The sequence below is a fragment of the Dysidea avara genome, chromosome 5 (assembly GCF_963678975.1).
Source record: "Dysidea avara chromosome 5, odDysAvar1.4, whole genome shotgun sequence".
Lineage (NCBI taxonomy): Eukaryota > Metazoa > Porifera > Demospongiae > Dictyoceratida > Dysideidae > Dysidea > Dysidea avara.
This window is the reverse complement of record NC_089276.1, coordinates 22,511,138-22,530,621: the sequence shown is the minus strand read 5'-3', so window position 1 is coordinate 22,530,621 and position 19,484 is coordinate 22,511,138. Positions and strand designations below refer to the sequence as shown.

At 38.7% G+C, this 19,484-nt stretch overlaps 3 protein-coding genes across 3 annotated transcripts in view; 2 read left to right on the top strand and 1 right to left on the bottom strand.

Moving 5' to 3' along the window:
* The first annotated feature begins 2,255 nt into the window (after nt 1–2,255).
* LOC136255329 (plasminogen receptor (KT)-like) lies at nt 2,256–6,511 on the top strand. Its single transcript, XM_066048066.1, has 4 exons — nt 2,256–2,472; nt 2,525–2,655; nt 4,725–4,834; nt 6,300–6,511. Exons 1-4 carry the CDS (start codon nt 2,383–2,385, stop codon nt 6,407–6,409), a joined length of 441 nt encoding a protein of 146 aa, XP_065904138.1. The 5' UTR covers nt 2,256–2,382; the 3' UTR covers nt 6,410–6,511.
* Nucleotides 6,395–9,759, bottom strand: LOC136255327 (uncharacterized). The gene is made up of 6 exons (XM_066048063.1): nt 9,541–9,759; nt 9,427–9,489; nt 8,089–8,121; nt 7,840–8,033; nt 7,044–7,786; nt 6,395–6,986 (listed from the first exon to the last, which is right to left on the bottom strand). Exons 1-5 carry the CDS (start codon nt 9,717–9,719, stop codon nt 7,413–7,415), a joined length of 843 nt encoding a protein of 280 aa, XP_065904135.1. The 5' UTR covers nt 9,720–9,759; the 3' UTR covers nt 6,395–6,986; nt 7,044–7,412.
* The window catches only part of LOC136255324 (sperm flagellar protein 2-like), a 27,912-nt gene continuing 18,165 nt past the window's right edge, over nt 9,738–19,484 (top strand). The window contains exons 1-28 of the mRNA XM_066048061.1: nt 9,738–9,896; nt 9,972–10,045; nt 10,143–10,171; nt 10,216–10,297; nt 10,644–10,724; nt 10,775–10,864; nt 10,919–11,025; nt 11,181–11,244; nt 11,292–11,338; nt 11,523–11,559; nt 11,848–11,892; nt 11,955–12,028; nt 12,286–12,418; nt 12,470–12,532; nt 12,727–12,845; nt 13,021–13,090; nt 13,203–13,390; nt 13,596–13,671; nt 13,725–13,808; nt 14,149–14,368; nt 14,478–14,925; nt 15,118–15,181; nt 15,249–15,368; nt 15,642–15,729; nt 16,029–16,092; nt 17,729–17,820; nt 17,982–18,028; nt 18,084–18,353. Coding sequence (XP_065904133.1) covers nt 9,839–9,896; nt 9,972–10,045; nt 10,143–10,171; nt 10,216–10,297; nt 10,644–10,724; nt 10,775–10,864; nt 10,919–11,025; nt 11,181–11,244; nt 11,292–11,338; nt 11,523–11,559; nt 11,848–11,892; nt 11,955–12,028; nt 12,286–12,418; nt 12,470–12,532; nt 12,727–12,845; nt 13,021–13,090; nt 13,203–13,390; nt 13,596–13,671; nt 13,725–13,808; nt 14,149–14,368; nt 14,478–14,925; nt 15,118–15,181; nt 15,249–15,368; nt 15,642–15,729; nt 16,029–16,092; nt 17,729–17,820; nt 17,982–18,028; nt 18,084–18,353 — 2,934 coding nt within the window. The 5' untranslated portion in view covers nt 9,738–9,838. The remainder of the gene's footprint in view (nt 9,897–9,971; nt 10,046–10,142; nt 10,172–10,215; nt 10,298–10,643; nt 10,725–10,774; nt 10,865–10,918; nt 11,026–11,180; nt 11,245–11,291; nt 11,339–11,522; nt 11,560–11,847; nt 11,893–11,954; nt 12,029–12,285; nt 12,419–12,469; nt 12,533–12,726; nt 12,846–13,020; nt 13,091–13,202; nt 13,391–13,595; nt 13,672–13,724; nt 13,809–14,148; nt 14,369–14,477; nt 14,926–15,117; nt 15,182–15,248; nt 15,369–15,641; nt 15,730–16,028; nt 16,093–17,728; nt 17,821–17,981; nt 18,029–18,083; nt 18,354–19,484) is intronic.

Sequence of the window (19,484 nt, the reverse complement as noted above, 5' to 3'; positions counted from 1 at the left end):
ATTCAGCTTTAGGATATAATCACTTGGTGCCTATTACTTTAACCACAATCTGACTAACTATACATTATTTTAAGGTGTACATAACTTTCATGCTGGGTGCAGCATGAAAATTGCAGAAAATGCTATTCATTTCAGTTAGCCAGATAACCAATGGTATAAATCTGCTCATGTAACCGGTTATGACAGTTAACGTTAGGTTTTGTTATTATAGTTGTACACATTATACCTGCTCTCGAAGATATTGGTAAATGCTTTGTTTAGTGATGTAGGTAATTGAGTCTGATTGATTGCTCACTGTATCAATGTTACATCTCTTTATTGCTGTTGCTATGGAAGTTCCCTGGTAGCTATAGGTCTATACATGAGATAGACGTTGACTTTGCTGTCCAGTAACATCTGATGAGTGCAGTATAATCCCGGATTGTTTTTGTTTTTTTTTAATATTATTTATTATACATAACCACCACACATGATTAATGATGTGGCTAACTATACCTAGGGGCCACCATAGATAATATACCCACCATATATTATCTATGGGGCCACAAATGGCCACGGAGGACACTGTGAAAAAGGTGGGATATAAGATGGTATTTCCAGTGGCTTATTGAATACAAATAAGCTTTAATATAAATCCTGTATTATACTCATGTTATACTTTAGTATAATGCATACTATACTATTACATATATGGTTTCAGTTTAATTACCACAATACTTGAAATAGCTTATATCTGATATAATTCCCACACTTTACCATCACATATATGGTTTCAGTATGTTTAACACATTAACTAAAGCCTTATGTGGAATTGTTAGTATAATACAGGTTATACCAAGCTTTTTTGTATTCAATAAGCCACTGGAAATACCATCTTATATCCCTCTTTTTTCACAGTGGGATTCAGACTGGTTACAGGTCACACGACTGCCTGTAGGCGACCTCCCTTAATTGTTTTATTACTTTTCAAGTTCATGCCGGATCTTTTATGTATACTGTACTAGTCTAACTGTTGTACTAGTGTATCACTACTGAGCTAAGATCTGTTGGCAATTTTAAAATAAAAATATATAGCAGCTCAGGGGCGTAGGGAGGGGGGGTTCCGGGGGGTTCAGGAACCCCCCTGTAAAATTTAGACTTCTGCAAGCAGGATCCTAACACACCATTTAGTGTGGCAGGACAAAATGAGTGAGCAATATAGTGTAATGGCACAGCACAACAATTGATAAAACTTACATTCATCTCTCAGGGAAGGATTTACAAAGGTAACATGAGCCCTCTTCAAAACTTGTTAAAAAGATCGATATACTCTAATAGAGCAGTCAGGTATATACTCTAATAGAGCAGTCAGGTATACTCTAATAGAACATGCATGTAAATATCCATGTCCATATGAAGTTCTTTCAGACATTCCAACATTAAATGCAAAACTTAGCATGACCTTATACTGCTATAGCTTTGGTGTGCAGTGTTTAAAGATATAGAGCTCCAGTAATTTATCACTTTTGTTATGCAAAATGAATTCATGCTATGCATATTTGTATAGTTATATTGTTTTGATTGTCATTTGTATCAGTGGATTCATGGCTCCTATACCACAGTGAGATATAACCATCACTTACAGATTACTATATGTGTCTCTATGTGTTATGCTGTCTGTTTCCACTAGGTGACTTTATCTAGTACTAGCCAGGGGCACTTAATGCATCATAATTAATGTACTTTTTGCATAAAATATAGCAATTTGCTGAGTTTTGATTTATTAAAAATATTGAACGTCTCTCAGCGGCTGAGGCTGTGCCCCCAGACCCTGCTTCTAGTAACTCAATGCTGGTGCTGGAACCCCCCTTCAAAAAATCCTGGCTACGCCCCTGATAGCTGGATCTCTATTAGCTATAGATAACGGCTTAGTGTCTGTCCAGCATGGCCTGGAATATTATATCCTATAGCTAGCTACACTACCAGTGAATTGCTGTTTTTGCACAATGAATTGAGCCACTCCAACTGGGTGATTCAACTTCATAATTAGATGTGAGTGGGTTGAGCAAGATATGGCTGCTCAATGAGAGTCGTATATTTTAGGGTTTAGCTACTCAGTGACTGTTGTATGTTGAAACTATGTAATTTTCTTTCGGGCTGGCACTTGGTATTTAATTCCCTTATGTAGTGATGTTTCAATTTCACCCCATCATTGCCAAAGTAAACTTGTTGATTGCTTGTGATCTTGTATCCCAACCTGACAATTAAAATTTTTATTTTATACGCGCTAGTTGGTTGGTTGACACCCTTGGTTGGTTGTTTTCACGCAGTGCTTGTACATAGGTGACTTCAATCTAAGACTGTAATAGTTTATAGTGAGTACTGTCGAAACGAGAGTAGAACATGGGGTCGATTATGAGCGGTATGAAGGAGACGATGGAGGAAAACTTTAAGAAGCAGCAAGAGTTCCAGCTCAACACTCAAAGACTTGTGGTGTGTACACGATGTTACCATCACGCACTTGCACATATATACACGTTACTAGATGGAGAGACAAATACAGGTGCAGATGTTGATGCGTGAGAAGATGATCTCTCAACAACTGGGTGGCTCACGTGATATGTGCTACTGGTTTGGAAGTTTCTACGTCACAGCAGCTGCAGGAATGTTAGGAGGGTGAGAGTGGTGTTGAACATAGACATTAGTAAAGGGGGCACAATGCCCCTTATGTACACTCTATGTGTTAAGTCAGCCTTGCATAGCCAGACTGCTATCTTCTCTTGTGACCGTAGCCCTGCCCTTGCACAAAAGGAATATAAAATAGTCTGAGGTTACCATATACCCAAAAAATTTTGCAGTAATGCATATTTACAGTTAGTGTTACAGCTACACGTACATTGAAATTTTATCACGTGAAAATTTATGTGTCCTGCAAACTTGGGGGCCAAACTTCAGTTCACCTTACTGAGTGACTCCTGATGTGTGATACTGTGTAGGAATATGTGAACTCCACATATGCTGACAAACGGTATCACACTTTCCCCGATATTAAAGTGGATGTGGCTCACGAAAGAAGCTGACCTACTGACTATGCTTCGCACTGAGATTGCTGCTACTGTGCTACTTAGTTCAGATGTGCTTCAGCAATCTGTATGACACCATAGATAATGTATGCGTTCCAGCAAATGCCTGTTAAAATTATTTTCCTATCCTATTTCCTATCCTAGTTACAGTGCACCAATACATTAGGAAATGTACTGAGTGGCTGTTTGGATTTCTCTGGCTTGTTTGAAGGCCAGTTTGAAGGCCAGTTTGAAGGCCAGTTTGAAGGCCAGTTTGAAGGCCAGTTTGAAGGCCAGTTTGAAGGCCAGTTTGAAGGCCAGTTTGAAGGCAGGCGTGGATATTCCTTTTACATTGTTTATTGTGTTGCGTTGTGTACTGAGCACAGCGTGTCTGTGGACATTGGGAGGAATATTGTTTGCGACAGGTGACAATGGCATTTATGCACCAGCTAATATTTCAGCAACAGTACTCAATTAGCCAACTTCTCGTCACTGCATTTACACAACTAAAGAAATGTGTGATACAATGAAATAGATTTTATGCCACAGTACCGTTCAGCTTGAGCTAAACAATTGCACAAAGTAGTACCTGTTTTCTGACGTTTTATCGAAACAGTGGAAATATACAATGAAGCAGTGAATATCTAGCTAGCCTAGCTACTACACTTTACCTGCTACAAGTGGTGTAAACAGCAGCAAAGAAACAACGCTGCACTTTCTGTTTCTTCAGGAAATTTGCACAACCATTTTGAAACACCATATTTCACCTTTGAACCTGAATTTTCTTGTGTTGTTGTTTACTACTCTCCAGTGTCCCTACCCAGTCCAGCCTCCAATTAGTATAGGTGGTAACTAACCCATCTGTAAACAACAAACACTAATTTGCTGGTTACAAGAACAGTGAAATCTTCCACCTATCGAGGCTATAAAGTTTACATGCAGCAAAAAGAGGATGGCTCACAGCAAAACGAGGATGGCCCATGACGTCACTGTATTATGACATTGAAGTAAAGAAAAAATCCAGACTCTTCGTAGCTGTGTGGTTGAGAACAAAAATCTTCGAATTGAGCAACAGTGATCCATGAAATTTAAAATGCGAAAATCCTGGGCTAAGAGGCATCTGTGAACTTTAAAACACAAAAATCCTGCGTACCACAAAAAAATTCCAGGTAGGCAATAATTTATTATAATAATGTATACACTATCCTGTCATGTTATTAAGAATGTGTAAATCCTCACTGCTAGAACCATCTGCCATTACATACGTAGGTGGGTGATGACTAAATAATATTTGATTTTTCCATCTGTCTCAAATGACACTACCTTTCACCCTTTTATCTCTAGCCTAAGTTTTAACTGATAAGAAAAAGAGCCTGCAAAGGGTGCACAGTGTGAGTGCAGGAATGCGCAAGCTTCAGAACACAAGGTGGGGCCCCCAATCCACTGAAACACAGATTAGTATACCTAAAGATTAGATAACACAAACTGTAAGGGTGACTTCTGCTACTAGACCTGTGAAGAGAAATTAATAAAATGATAGTTTGTTTGGTTTCCTTTGCACCTAGGAAAGTTTAAGTAATTTATATTTGTAACTGATATACTGTAGTATAGTTCTGGTAGTTTAGTTACATTTATGAACCAACAGGCTTGTATATCATTCGTTGTACTTATCTATCACTTCAGGTTTGCAAGAACAAGACATGTAGCAATTATTTTACCAATAGTTCCACTCTCATTCATCATGGCCTACCAGCTAGACCTGGCATTTGGTAATAAGATGGAGAGGATTGTTGGTAAGTAGTGAATGAATGCTTCTTGTAGTACAAATGACTGTTCTATTAGAATATAATACAATTAGGGTGACTACTCTATTAGAGTATGTCAATTTAATCTCGTAATTACTACAAATAAATTTGTGTTAAACTTTCCTGTAAGAAAGTATTGATGTAGAAGCAGCATGACAACTAGAGAGATTGGTGATGAAAGGTAAAGGCAAGTTGCAGATGGCAAACACTCAATGGAACTCAAAAAGCTTCTTGCCACTCATAATGACGTAAAATGGTTTAGCGTTTTGAATGTGGCCAGGCAGTACCCTTTATTTTGGGGGAATCTCTACTATGCAGTACTATCATACTGTATGATAGAAGCTTTACATTTTGAGTTACTTGCCAAGCTAAATTTTGTCCACGTAAGGTCAATTATAATTACATTTTGCAGATTGTTTTTCAATAATAAAGGAAGTACCATATATATGTGATAGGTGTTGAGTGCTGTTGAAAAAAACTTGCCATGATAGGATTTTAGCAAATTGTTAGCAGTTAATATATATTTGTATTGGACAAACAATTTGGCAGATTTTAGTTTGGCGAAACACCGCTGACTCACCAAATTTGCCAAACATTCCTCCCACCAAGATTTCCTGTTGTACAGTATTCACAACTATCTGGAAACTATCAGGGAAATGTTCTGTAATAATGTTTATTATTCTCATCATTGAAATGTATACACATCACTAATAATGAAATCTAAGGTGCTGGTGTGAATATGAAATAATCAATCCAAGTTTAGGAATTTAAATGCAACACCTCCAGAGAATGTTGATGTACATATCATGCAGTACAGTAGTATTGTATATTATAAATCATGGAATTTACACTTTGTCACGAAAGTCTCACAATACCGACAGTCAGTTATGGTGCCTTGGCAGTATTGGTTAGGCCTAAAAATGTTAGAGCAGCCAAAAACGCTGCTGATTAGCTGCTACATAATTTACAAAAGACAATAATTCTCTATTGACTAAGTGTCTGTCTGATGCCTTCAGAAAAAGCGTAACACAATACCAGCTAAGGCAATGAATATGTCACGTATTGATACAAGGAAGGCTGCAGATATACTAGTGAACAGTTAATCCCTAATCCAGTCTATACCCATGACTGAATTAGGGATTAAATGTGCAAGTGTAGGCGACCTCCCTTGTTTCATTACTTAGAATTACTAAATATTTCCTTCTACTTGTGGACAAAGTGATTTGATGTGCTGTAGCAGTGTTATACCTGATCAAAGTGTCATTCCTTACAAGTGATAAGAATGTGTGTTGTTTAGCACGTTGTGTGTTGTTTAGCACCTTCAGTTGTAAACATGTTATACCTTTGTTCAAAGTTAAAGGTTAAGTTGCTTATCAAAAGTGTATACAACTGTGGTATGACAATTATGCATGAATACTGATACTTTGCATCCCTCTGTTTTCAATCTTTGTAGCTGAAGCAGATGAGATTCTCAAGAATGAGCCAAGTCTCCTAAAGCTACCTGGTGGCACCCTCACATTTGACAACGTTGAAGCAGCCAGGAAGAAGTCAGCTAGATCTTGACTACTGTAACTATTTTTCTAGATATATGCAATTGTTTTATTGTACAATTTCAGTACATTGGATTACTTTAATGTAAATTTACATTAATTACTGTACATTGAAGTAGTAGCTAATGGATTCATGTGGCATACTGTTGCTAGACCCATCCTTCAATTTCGCTGCTGCTGTAACCATTACCCATGTCGTGTACACCAGTATATCTCCTGTTGTCTCCTGTGTTACAGTAGAAACGCATTTCTCCGCTCATGTAACCCCTCCAGATGCCAGCATCATAAGGTGAAGAGGCGTCATGTTTAAAATCATGGTTCACTACTGCTACATGTGACATGTCATCCAGTACACTAGAGTTTGGTGATGGTTCTCTAACTTCCCTTGCAATACAGCTGTTCGGTATTGCATTGGCAGCATTGTGGTCAGTTTGTAGTGACACCAAAGGTGTACAAACAGAGGCTTCATTAAAGGCTACAATGTTTGAAGTGTCGTGTTTGAGGTGCTGCTTTTGATCTTCAATGTACTTTTCATCAGGATACTTTTGCAGCCCTTTTGAATTTCCCTGTCGACCTCGCTCCACATTGACCTGTTAAAAAGGTGACTAGCTGACAAATACAAAGCGGCCGGGCTACAATCTGTTTACCTGTTTTAGCTCAATTGCTGTTTGTAGTCGTCGTGTTGCTATCTGTGCACTTTCTCTCAACCGCCTACTTCTCGCCTGTCTGTTTCGCTTGTAAACCAGTACAACCACTACAGCGAATACCACCACGAATATTATCACCGCTATGACCAGTACAGGAGCAGCCAGTACGGCATCGTCCAGAGCAACACTGTTAGAATGAGTAGAGTTAGCCATCACTTCAACTGTGTCCAGATTTAACTTGACGCGCATGCGTATGTGACCACGTTTAATTATATAAATCACACCTTTCATTACTTATTATAGGGGAAGTACAAAGAATTAAAATGTCAACATTTACTAGCAACTCAGTTACTAGACACACATACACAGCTACTTATTACCAACTCTCAGTCCTTGTATTCTGATGGTTTTCATGGCACTTGATGGGCGACCCTCTCTCAAGCTCACTCTTCCTGGTTGAGGGGATGGAAAAGTTTTACCGATCTCCCTAATCACTTCAGCTCGTGATGGATACTGTTCTAATAATCCAGTAAAACTTTTCCTTCGTACCAGTTGAGGTTTAACTGGCGGAGGAGCTGGTGGGTTGATGGCTAGAGGTTGGGTAGTGCCTCTGCTCCTTAATGGTGGGGCACTCTTTACTCTTTGATATGCTTTTGCAGATAATGTCCTTGACCTTGTTGTTAATTCTCCACACAGAGTTTGCTTGTCTTCCAATGGCTTAGGTTCCCATCCATGGAACTTAGCTACATTACAAATTGGCATCATTATCTATGCACATTGTTCTTAATGTGTATACCTGCTTTCTTGGAGATGTCTGATTGATAACTGGTGATGTAAAATGCCTTGTTCAGTGATGCAGCCAAAGAGTCTGTGCTAAACCGATTATCACTGTTTGATCTCTTTATTGCTGTTGGCATGGCAGATCCCTGGTAGGTCTGTACATGAGATTGATAGAGGTTGACTTGGCTGTCCAGTGACATCCGACGAGCACTATAATTATTGATAGTTATTGGTTTATGCATAAAATGATGATGTTGTGACTTACTGTACTTGAGTGGATTCCAATGGTCTAGGTAACCTAACATGGTAAGGAATTGTATTTGTTACTTCATATTTATAAATATATGTAACATGCGTAATATACAGTTAGTCTTATAGGCTCTTAACTACTACATAAACAGTGCTAGATTATGCAGTATCTGGTTCCTGTTTGTGTATATCAGCTGCACACAAGGAAGACTTTTTATTAGTTGAGAGATATTGCCTACAAGTCAGTCTATATATTGGGCAACTGTTAGCTCAGTTTGTACATATTCTACTACTTGCACTATAGTTCTCAAAGTGTAGACACAAAAAGCAATGCATCATTGCATGATTGTAGACCAAAATGTCTTTCTATATGTGGCTGTCCTACACACACACACAGTTAGCTAGTGAATATATCAATAATAGTTACCACTAGCTGAGCACCTAGCTGGCTGTAACACGACAATATTAATTAAACCAACTTCTCTGTGGACATTTACAACCGTAATACCAGTGGCATAGCTAGCCCAGAAGGATTGGTTGGGAACCGTTGTATGCATACAAGCTGCAGCATCCATGATGTGTGTTCGCATGCTGTGGCTAGGGAGGTCTGGGGCATGCCCCCCAGGAAACGTTTTGACAGCTAAAATTTGTCATCTCTAGTAGGACACTACCTGTATGTACTTTTTGTTTGCATAATAATTATTATTAGTTACGTAGCTGTATATTGCACCTTGTATCACACAATTTAACTAGCTATTATCACAATATTATATACAGTATGACATGCATATTTTCTATATACATTTTTAGGTTGCTCAAATTCTCACTCCATGCAAAATTTCTTGGCCATGCGCAAGTGCATGTACCTACCTCAGTAATATTATGAACCTGTTTTTGTTCATCATTGTCACGTAATTATACTTTATTGTTTGTTCTTATCATCCTGGGTTCACAAATCTAAGGTACATGAAGTAGTGACATGGCTCTCTGTCACACTGCGTCATACTTATTAGCTACTTACAGGAGCCATGAAAGATCTCACTTTACAAGACACAAATGTTGAGGCCTTTTAGAACACCAAACAACTGACTGACAGAAGAAGTTTGTGGGCATTTACAATACATTGTTAATGGCAGCTGGAACAGGCATGTCCAATACATTTCTCTATTAAAAATGAAATCAATCATTGTACACTGCCTACTTCATGTCCCTTTAGTAACTTTCCATGTGTGACACATATATAACAACTCACTGTGAGCACAATGATGCATGTCAAAATGGCCTGAACCAAACCGATGTAGCAAATTTCCCCATGCACTTTGCAGGGTCATGTAATAGCTACAAGCTGTAATACCTTTGATCTTCACCTCTCAGTTTAAATGCGGATGCAGTCCCATATGTATCCATGGGTGGTCTCCTAACAAACACACTAACATAACTGCAGCAGGATAATATTCAGCACACTCACGAGTTCAAAGATTTTGTTCCAACATGCTGATGTCCGCAATTCGTGTACTGGCTATCATCGCACCGATAAATCTTCTGCCTGGTCGGTACACCAGGATTAGGCGTCCTAGAGTGATGATAGAAGTTAGTACTCTCATTGCCCCACCGTCTGCGCTGCCCTGGAATCTCTACCGAAGCCATTGTCCTTTGTAGGAGGGGCTCCTTACAACTGTTGCGCAGGCGCTTGTGTAGCCTTGGCAACAACAAGATGCGTCAACATTGTCAGGTTTTAGAAACAACGATTTGACCATTGTAACAAGATGACGGATATACTGTGTAAATGGATAAACGATAATAACAAGTTTGGGGAGCGAATTGGTAAGTACGAAGCATGTGCGATAGGAATGATTTGTTTGCGTGGCATTAATTAGAATGCATGCATTATTTCTGCAGAAGCGGAAGAATTCCCAACAAAGTTTGCTAATGGTTACCTGTTTGGACAGATTCTTCACCAATATGGCCTGCAGGTTTGTAGACTTGTTTATATGACTGGGTATATTAACTTATTGAAATCAACTGGCGTTGACCATACCTTACCATTGATTTGGTTTATTTACCTACTAGCCTGATTTTGGACAGTTCTCCAAAGGGAGGTGAGTTATGGATATTTGGTGTATGTTTGTATACTGTTACACAGTACCTCTGAGGCAAAGCTGAACAATTTTATGAGGCTGGAGCCAACCTTCCGTTCTCTGAACATCTCTTTTAACAGCAACATGGTAAGAATATGAAACAAGATAAATCATTTGTATTAGTTACGGGGCTAAACAGCAAACTGCATGTATTAAATAAGGTACCTAGTTTTTCCTGACAAGAAGTCAGTCAACCAAAACTGATTTGATTGACTATACCTCTAATACAAATCCGTTTTGTATTCATTCCTACAGTGTATCCTCATTTACCTGACCCTCTGTGGGTATAAATGCATAGTTGGAATTACATTCATAATGCAAATTAGGGCTGCTTAGATCTTTGACAAAGTAATCTAGTGAAGTAATCCCATTCAAGGAGAAAAACTACACAACATGATCATATCATTTACTAGTGGTGAATCCCCTATTGCAGGCTCACTCTGTGATGACTCAGAAACAGGGAGCCTCTACGAGATTGATGTACCAGATATTTGTGGCCCTTCACAGGAAGGAGGTACACACTGTTACCAAGCCAATATGTTGTTACTGATAATTGTATACCAGAAAACTCAGTTGGCTAGCCAGTCAATCGAATCAGTCAGGAGTGATGGGAAATTGAAATTGGAGCAGATAGAATCAAGCATGTTTCAAGAAGTATGACAACAGTACAGAAATATTGATGTTAGGCTGTGTACCATTGCTTATTAGAATCTGAAGTTACAAACACCACGACAAGTGGATCTCAATTTTGAGGAACTGATCAAGAAGTTTAAGAGTCGTCATGAAAAATACAAGACCATTTTGATGAAGGAAAAGTATGTAGCAAACTGTAGCACATTATACATTATGTGGAGTAAATTGTCATATATAGACAAGAAAATACTACACCATCACATAGTAGCATATTATATGACATAATCAGAATTAAATATTGTATGTAATGTACAATATCACATATATATTATGGTAGGATTGAAGAGGAAGAAAAACTTCAGCAAACTCGGAAGGAAGCTTGTCATAAAGCATTGGATAAGGTGAACATGTATATATTTATTTTGTTGGAATTATTTGTTATTTCCAGACTAGAGAGATGCGAGATGCACAACGACAACTATATGCAAGACTCAGGTATTGGCATGTGTGTATGTGTGTGTATTGATAAGTGTTAGTTGGTTAGTAGATCACATGTAGTGGCCTGTTCACCTTGGTCATGTTTATTTTCTATGCATATAGTGAGTATTTCATATTAAGCTATGGTGTCCCATTGGTATGTACATGTACAAAGCAGTGAGTGTGGGTTATTGTTCTGTAGACCTGTTGAAATTTTACCAGACAAGCCATCTAAGCAGGTACGCAAGTCTTTGTGTATACATGACTTACAGTACGTACATACATACGGTACCGTTCAAAGGCTACATCATCTTGCAAGAGTGTGAGTGATTAAAAAACGTTTCTCTTGCAAGCATTCATCCCATTTTGTATGGTATAAATACTTACCAGTGAAACAGGTGCCACGCCCTTTAATTACCAAGTTTTTAAATCGAACGCAATCTTGCAAGATGACATTGCATTTGAGCAGTACTGTACATACTGTGTGTAGCATTTATGTGTTTGATGTGGCGGTATGATTGCTATAGGTTCTGAAGAAGAGCCTTGGTACACGACAAAGAGCATTGGCAGAAGTGAGCACACTCATATACTACCATCCATTAAAGTGTGCACATGGTGATGTATATACACATAGGAGGTTAAAAGGAATATTGATGAATTTGAAGAAACTCAGAAAAGTCAGGTGCAAACTTCCACAAGCTTCCAAAGGTAATTAATGTACAGGTGTACATAATATGCACACATTAAGAGCTGATGCATGTGTGGGTAACTTGAGTTACTCACATAGTGCATACACTACGTACATATACATACAGTACCAACTACACACAGCAAAATAGAAACCTACAGGTAAACCGAGATTCCGAACAGACTCTATATGCAGTCACATGTTTGTGCATGCATACACACACACACACACGCACACACACACACTACTGATTTCTTTGTATATTCTCACATATTAGACGTCGACCAGCCACAACTGGTGATGCCCCATCATCAGCTACATCTGGTGATGGTCTAGCAGCTACTACTAGTAGTGGTGAGTACCTGGCCTCTATACACCAACGAGTACAGGATGAGAACATGGCCAGGAAGGTGACCAGCTACATGTAGTCTAGTAATATGTGGTGATAATGTGATGAATAGGAAAGAGAGAAGAGGAGGAGGAAAGTGTTGATTGATCAAATGAAGAGTCTCCAAGAACAGGAAGTATGTTTGTGTATATGCTGTAATTGTGGATATTGTATTTGTAAACATTAAACTGAGTTAAAACTGAATAAACAATGAACTTTGCCAACTAATGTACTAGATTAGTGCATAGCTATATACAGGACCACTTGCATAGAAATGATAAATCAATTCTGTAGTTTTATATACAAAATATGTGCTACATCTTTTTGTAGGAGTCACGTCGAGGTGAGATACTGGTTAATCGTCTGATGAGACAGTGTCAACAAGAGAGGAGGATTGCTACTCAACTTATGCAGATACGCAAAGAGAAAGATGTGATCAGGAGGAACAGGTATGGCCTATTGTGTGCATACGTAGCTGCAATGGCCCTGCCAGCTACATACATACAATAGTACTGTATCTAGTGAATTTAACTGTTGTACTGGTGTGTACATGGCACACCTGTAAAATGGAGGCATTTCCAAGCTGTCATGTACATTGCATATATGGTGTGCTTGTCATTCCAGAGTGGCTCAACTCCAACAGTATGAGGAAAGAAGATTGAAGGAATTTGAAGACGCACTGAACAAAGAAGCAGTAAGTTTTACTTTACGCATACATGCATGCAAGCCAGCACATATTTTCATGTATACACATATGTATGTTTACTGTATACATTTCACTGTCACCATTGTATTGTGTTGCTTAGCTGCTAGCACAACAGAATGAAGATGAGAAGAAGGTTCACCTACAACAAGCCAGGAAGCAGCACAGCATGTTGCAATCTAAGAAGGCTCAGGAGAGATATGAGAAACATTTTTCATTATGTTGGGATGTACTGCTGCAAATAGTGGATCTGTCAACTCGTATTGGTGAATTTAAGGAACTTGCTCAAGGGTGTGTGTGTGTGTGTGTGTGTGTGCGTGCGTGCGTGCGTGCGTGCGTGCGTGCGTGTCTGTGGGCGTGCATCTGTGTGTGTGTGCGTGCATCTGTGTGTGTGTGCGTGCGTGCATGCATGTGTGACATGCATACATACGTACGTACATATGTACATACATACATGTGTATATTGTCAGTTATATAATGATCCTGCCCTATACAGGTTGGTACCTGCTAAGGTAGTTAGAAACTGGAAGGTGATGTTGATCAATGGTAATCCATTATATGAGGAGCAGCCAGTAAGGAGAACAATATATACTACAGTGTGTATCATGTAGTATGACATGTCCAGCTACAGGAGCAGTCTGATATTAAAGTTGTGGATGTGCATCCCAGACTAGCCTTACTCAATGATAATGATTTTTGGGAGTATAGGGTATGTAAGAGTGTGTACTCACGTACTTATCTGTATGCATGCATGCCATGTACGTATATATGTGTGCACATATGAATACATGTAGCCAAATTATATTATTAATCATGGAGATACAATCGGGTCTGTTTCTGCTTCCACTGATAATGCATACATATGCACATACGTGTATTTGTGTGGCAGAAATGGTTGGAACACTGACCTGGCAAGACCCCAGGCTTAATTCCTGGTTATATTTTGTGTTTACCCCAGTATTCTCTTGGCATTCATGTCATGGCTAGCAAAGCTTGCATTGCTTTTGTGCTCTGTATGATACAAGTGATTAATACATTGTTGTCCACAGAACATCACTGAGGAGTGGCAGTGTGATGATGAGGTCAAGCTGATGTTCCCTGATGGAGGCAATGCAGTACTATCTCATGTGGTGTATCATCTTCATGAACTGCTTAACCCTACCCAACCTTGTCGACCTGGATCCAACCTACCTAACTTCTCACTGAAGGCTTGTTGTATTGGCAAACCATTTGCAGGGAAATCTACTGTACTAAAGAAACTGTCTAAAAGTATGCCATATGTAAATGTGTCATTGCACGCACAAGTGTATATATGTAGCATTATACATATGTGCACATATACCCAGTAATTTACTCTGAGCTTTCTATTTGTACACAGCTCACAAGTTAACTATACTGGTTCCAGACAAGCTGGTACAGAAAGCAGTCAATGCTTATACTAAGGAAAAGAATGAACTTGATATGACAAGACCAGGCAACTCATTCAACTTTGAAGAATCTGCTGAGCTAACAGATTTTAGTACACCGAAGCCTTCTATTGAAATACAACCCAGTAGCAACACAGAATTGAGTATTGCTGATAAGAGTATCGAGTCTGTAGCTGTGACTGATAAACCAGTGGATTCTGGTGATGAAACAATGAAGTCTGTGGAGGAGTCTCCTACCCCTTCGATGTCAGAGCACATCGAGAAGCAGGAGAGTGTGGTGGCATATTCTGCTCATTTCTCACCTTTAGCTAGTCTGGGTCAGGCTGCTGAGTGTGCACTATTGAGTGGTCAAGGTGTTGATGATGCCACCATTGTGGATATTGTCCTGCATGCAATAAAGTATGTTTATATGTTGGTGGATAAATGTGACTGCTCTATTACAGTAATTTAGTTTGTTGGAGTACATGAATCATTGAATATACTGCAGTCCGTAGTTTTGGGATTTTCTTTATTTGTATTCATTATAACTACTAGCTGTTATCTGTCTCTAATCTGTTGAGTGTGAGCATGTTTTTTTTTACATTATCTTAGGCAGCTTCCAGAGAAATCTAATTGGGTGATTGAGAATTTTCCCACAACTCTTGCTCAAGCTCAGGTACTACAGTGTAGTGCTCACATAACAGTCCAGTGATTCACCACAAGTTACATATATACATACATAGCTACTTGATAAGGCATTATCTGGTTTTGAGCCACCAGCTCCACCTCCTAAACTGGCCACCAGTCTGGCTGGAGTACAGGGACACTACCTGCTCATCCCTAAACCACTACCATCCACTGAGGTGTGTAGACTTGTGTTGTGTGATGATGTGTTTGTTATGTGTATGCTGTGGGTCTCAATATCCTGGACACTGTCACGCTAGTTTTTCTTCAAATTGTTCTAACAACCAATAATCATTTTTTTCTGCATGTACAGTACACCTTGTCATGTGTTTAAATTTACTCTAATAGAACACACACACGTAAATATGCTAATTGAACGTTCACTTCTACAATGAGGTCTTGATGTGTGTTGTAAACAATGTAATATGTGTTTATTGTTGTTCCATATACAGCCTCAACCACCTCAAAGTGGGTTTGATATTGCATTATTCTTTGATGTCAGTTCTGATGAAGTGTTTAAGAGATCCAGCAGTGCTGATGGTATGTCAGTGTTATACTGTATTAGTGTAGCGTGGTGTGGATTTTTTATTCCTTGTTTCGTGTGAGATATTTATGGATGCGGATACCTGTATATGAAATAAATTGAAGCAAAGCGATAATTATACGAATTATAATGTACTGTCTCACTAATCTGAATGCCTCTTAAAGTTGATGACCAATAGTTTCCATGGTATATTGTTCTTTGACCATTCTGTACATGCAAATTTTGGTGACAACTGGTTGGCTTTAAGCAATTGTTTAGCACCTCACAAATTGCAACATGTCATTTCGTCTTTCAGGAGCAAGTTCAGAAGTTACAGAAGGTCAACCAATAGATACTAAGAGGAACCAAATACAGAACAGGTCAGTGAACTGAAATGATGACAGTATATAGATAAGTATGTGTGTTTCTCCAACATACTTGTGTTTTGTATGCGTGCACGTACACAGTTACCATTGTGACAACTGTATGTGGTGCATAAAAATGTTGCTCATAAATGGAATACAGGCTATCCTAGTTAGTATTTCTAACTGATCAAAGCTAGTCTTTGGTTACGGGTTACCCAGTAAATAATTTTGTAGGCGCTTTGCTTATAGTTCTGTTTTAACCGTTTTGCACGGAAGAACACACTAAAATAACATGGCATATCAACGTACAAGAAATACCAAAAGCGGCGATACACTCAACAAGAGATGCGCTTGTACAGAAATGCAGGCACTAAACAGCGAAACTGTTGAGTTGCTATTCATCAAAAACCAGGTTTCATGGGAAGCCACACCATGATATTTAGCATTAATAAGCTATTACTTAGTGATTTCTAGGTCCTCACGAACGAATTGAGTTGTTATCCGATTGTAACAGCACTGTAGTGCACTCGCGGTATTTCCGTAGCAGAACTAATCGCCATTATCCTTGAAAGATACGATAATTAACCAGCCTCTAGTCAGTTTTCCCACAAAGTCTCCACGACAGGACCTAGATAATATAGCCACCCATCGACACTGCCTTAACAAATTCGGGGGGTCCTTCACTTACAAAATCCATTGACGATATTTGGAAATTTGGAAATTTGCTGACCTAAATTTCTAATTTCTGAATAAATTTCTACCAAATTTCCAAATTTCTGCGCACATTTCTAATCTTTCCGTCTTAGAAACTCTTCGTCACGGCTATGGTCACGGTTGATATGAAGTTTCGGACTAAGAATCTATGGTTTCAGTAACTTTATCAGATGAGCTGTGGCTTCCGCAGCGCTTTTGACATGTGTGCGCTTATAACTGGGTGACGCTTATACCCAGGTGGCACTATGCAGCTTTAATGATAGTGAAACCCGCTGATTTCTAATGTCTCACCTCGTGCTATGTACTAATGCCTTACACTATACTTTCAAAAAATAAAATAAACGAATTTTGAAGCAACTATCACAAATTAATTCTAATCGTACGGATTTAAATATTGAAATCTTAATTACATATTTCTAAATATTTCCATAAAGTTTCTATATTTCTAACAAAAAGTTCCAAATTTCTATGGTCATCGACGACATTTCTGGGAGTGAAGGACCCCTCGAACAAATTAGTACTAATTAGCTGACAGCTGCTATTTTTGATGAATAATAACCACATTAAGCAGTAGCGCTAAACGCTGGTTCAACCATATTGCGGAGACTTAATTTTACGCTTGACTACCTTCTGCAGTAAATTAGTAACACTCACTTTGTATGATTCCTCCGCTATTATCACGTGGCTATACAACACTTTAAAGTTAACAACATTCTCACTAACACCTGCTTGAGTTTCGTGCCAATATTGCACCATCCATTATCACGCAGCGAAAAATAATAACCTATTATTAAGCGCCTAACCCGTAACCTTAAAGCTAGATACAAAAGTTATATAAAACTATTTCTAGAGTAACATCTCCCAGTGCATTGCTGCAATTCTTGTCTTTTTTTAAAAGTTTCTATGAACCCTGTTATACCTGTATTGCATACTACAGGTTACTGGCATTTGAAGACAACTGGATCCTATTGGAGGCCTGGTTCAGCCAGTTCAACAACCTTGTCATTGTGAATGCCAATGAAAATGAAGGTGTGTTCGTTTGTACTGTCAATGTGTGACATAGTGTAATAAGATTAGATTGGACTGACACAGCCTAGATTGATTTTACGTGGCTTTGTACATGCATACAATTATGTACAAGTGGCATAGTGTTCACATATTTCGGTATATTAAATGTATTTTCTTTGTAGCTACAACACAAAAGGTTGTGTCATCTATACTCAAAGATCTTAAAAAGGTACTACATGCAAACTCACTGACTGTCTTAGCTAGTTATATGTACTGTCATTTAGGACCAATCTAAGGGTAGCAAAGACACAACAGCTAAGCCCAAGTCCTCACCAACACACAAGAAACCTCCAGAGCCTGCAGCAGTATCCCCCAGACCACCCAGTGAACCTACAACCAGTCCAGCCCATACAGTAGCCACCACCACAGATGATGGTAGCACAGACCAGACCACTGGTACTGCTCCTGGTAGTGTCACTGTTACTGATGGTGGGAAAAAGTCACCTGAACCTGGAGCACCAGAATGGGTGTATGCTGATCTGCCCATACCAGAGGTTAGCAGTGTTTATAGTGATGTACATTACCAATGTTACAGTTTATATATCAAGACACACAGTAGTGTGTCGTGCAGCCAAGTAAGCCAGCACGCCACACCATGAGTACTGTATATTGACAGGAAGAAAGAAAACAACTTTTTCACACGTGCATAGCTCCATGGCCCCTTCTCCAAAGCACACCATTTCTGCATTATAACTGTCCCCCAGGTAGGGTATACCACACAGCAAATTTGAGTAAATTCCCAAGAGTCATTTGTGAAATATGGAATTCAAAGTTTCGTTTTAATTTCTTCTTGTTTTTTTAGCCATAGGGGGTTTCGCACACTTCGCAAAAATTGCTATAAACACAAATGTGTAACTCAATTGCATCGATATTTGGCACAAATGAAGAGAGTATATATAAAGTTGAATTTGCGTACCAAGTTTGCTATAAATCTGATAAATATTCAAGGAGTTATGAGCGTTTATTCACATAAAGTAGATATAACTTTGTCACGGCTACAGGGTAAACCAAGTAGTGGAATAACTTGAAAATTCATGTGTACATAGATTAGTCATCATAGCAGTGTCTTTTGGTGGTTGGAACGGCAACAGACTTACAGCGACAAAGTTATAAAGTAAAAACCAAACAAGTGTAAAATTGTGGGATTGAGATACTCTAATAGAGCAGTCGCTGTGGGGTAAAAAAGTGCATAAAAATGTCGAAAAAAATACTTACCAGCTAGAGTTCAAACCAATTACCTCCATACCTAACACCCGCATCATTAACCACTGAACCACTGCTATCTTGGCTGATCACTTCACTTAATTTCTACCTTATAAATGAAATTTCTAACTTAAATCTACTCATAAATAAACTTAGATCTACCAATAGAAATCTAGATTGCTCTAGAACATTCTATGTGTGTTATTAGATGATTTCAACGAAAGCAAAAATGTGCGCTCTATTAGAGCATTAGCACCATACTATTGTTGTAACACTGAGGCTCAGTCTAGTAGCTATTTCATCAAATCAGAGCCATTTTTGCATCGATCAGTGGTATATTGGTAGTATTAACTTAGTCTCGCCTCCAGGTGGTCTGTGAGCAGACTAGTACAGTATAACCATAGATATTAGAGAGAAGGGAT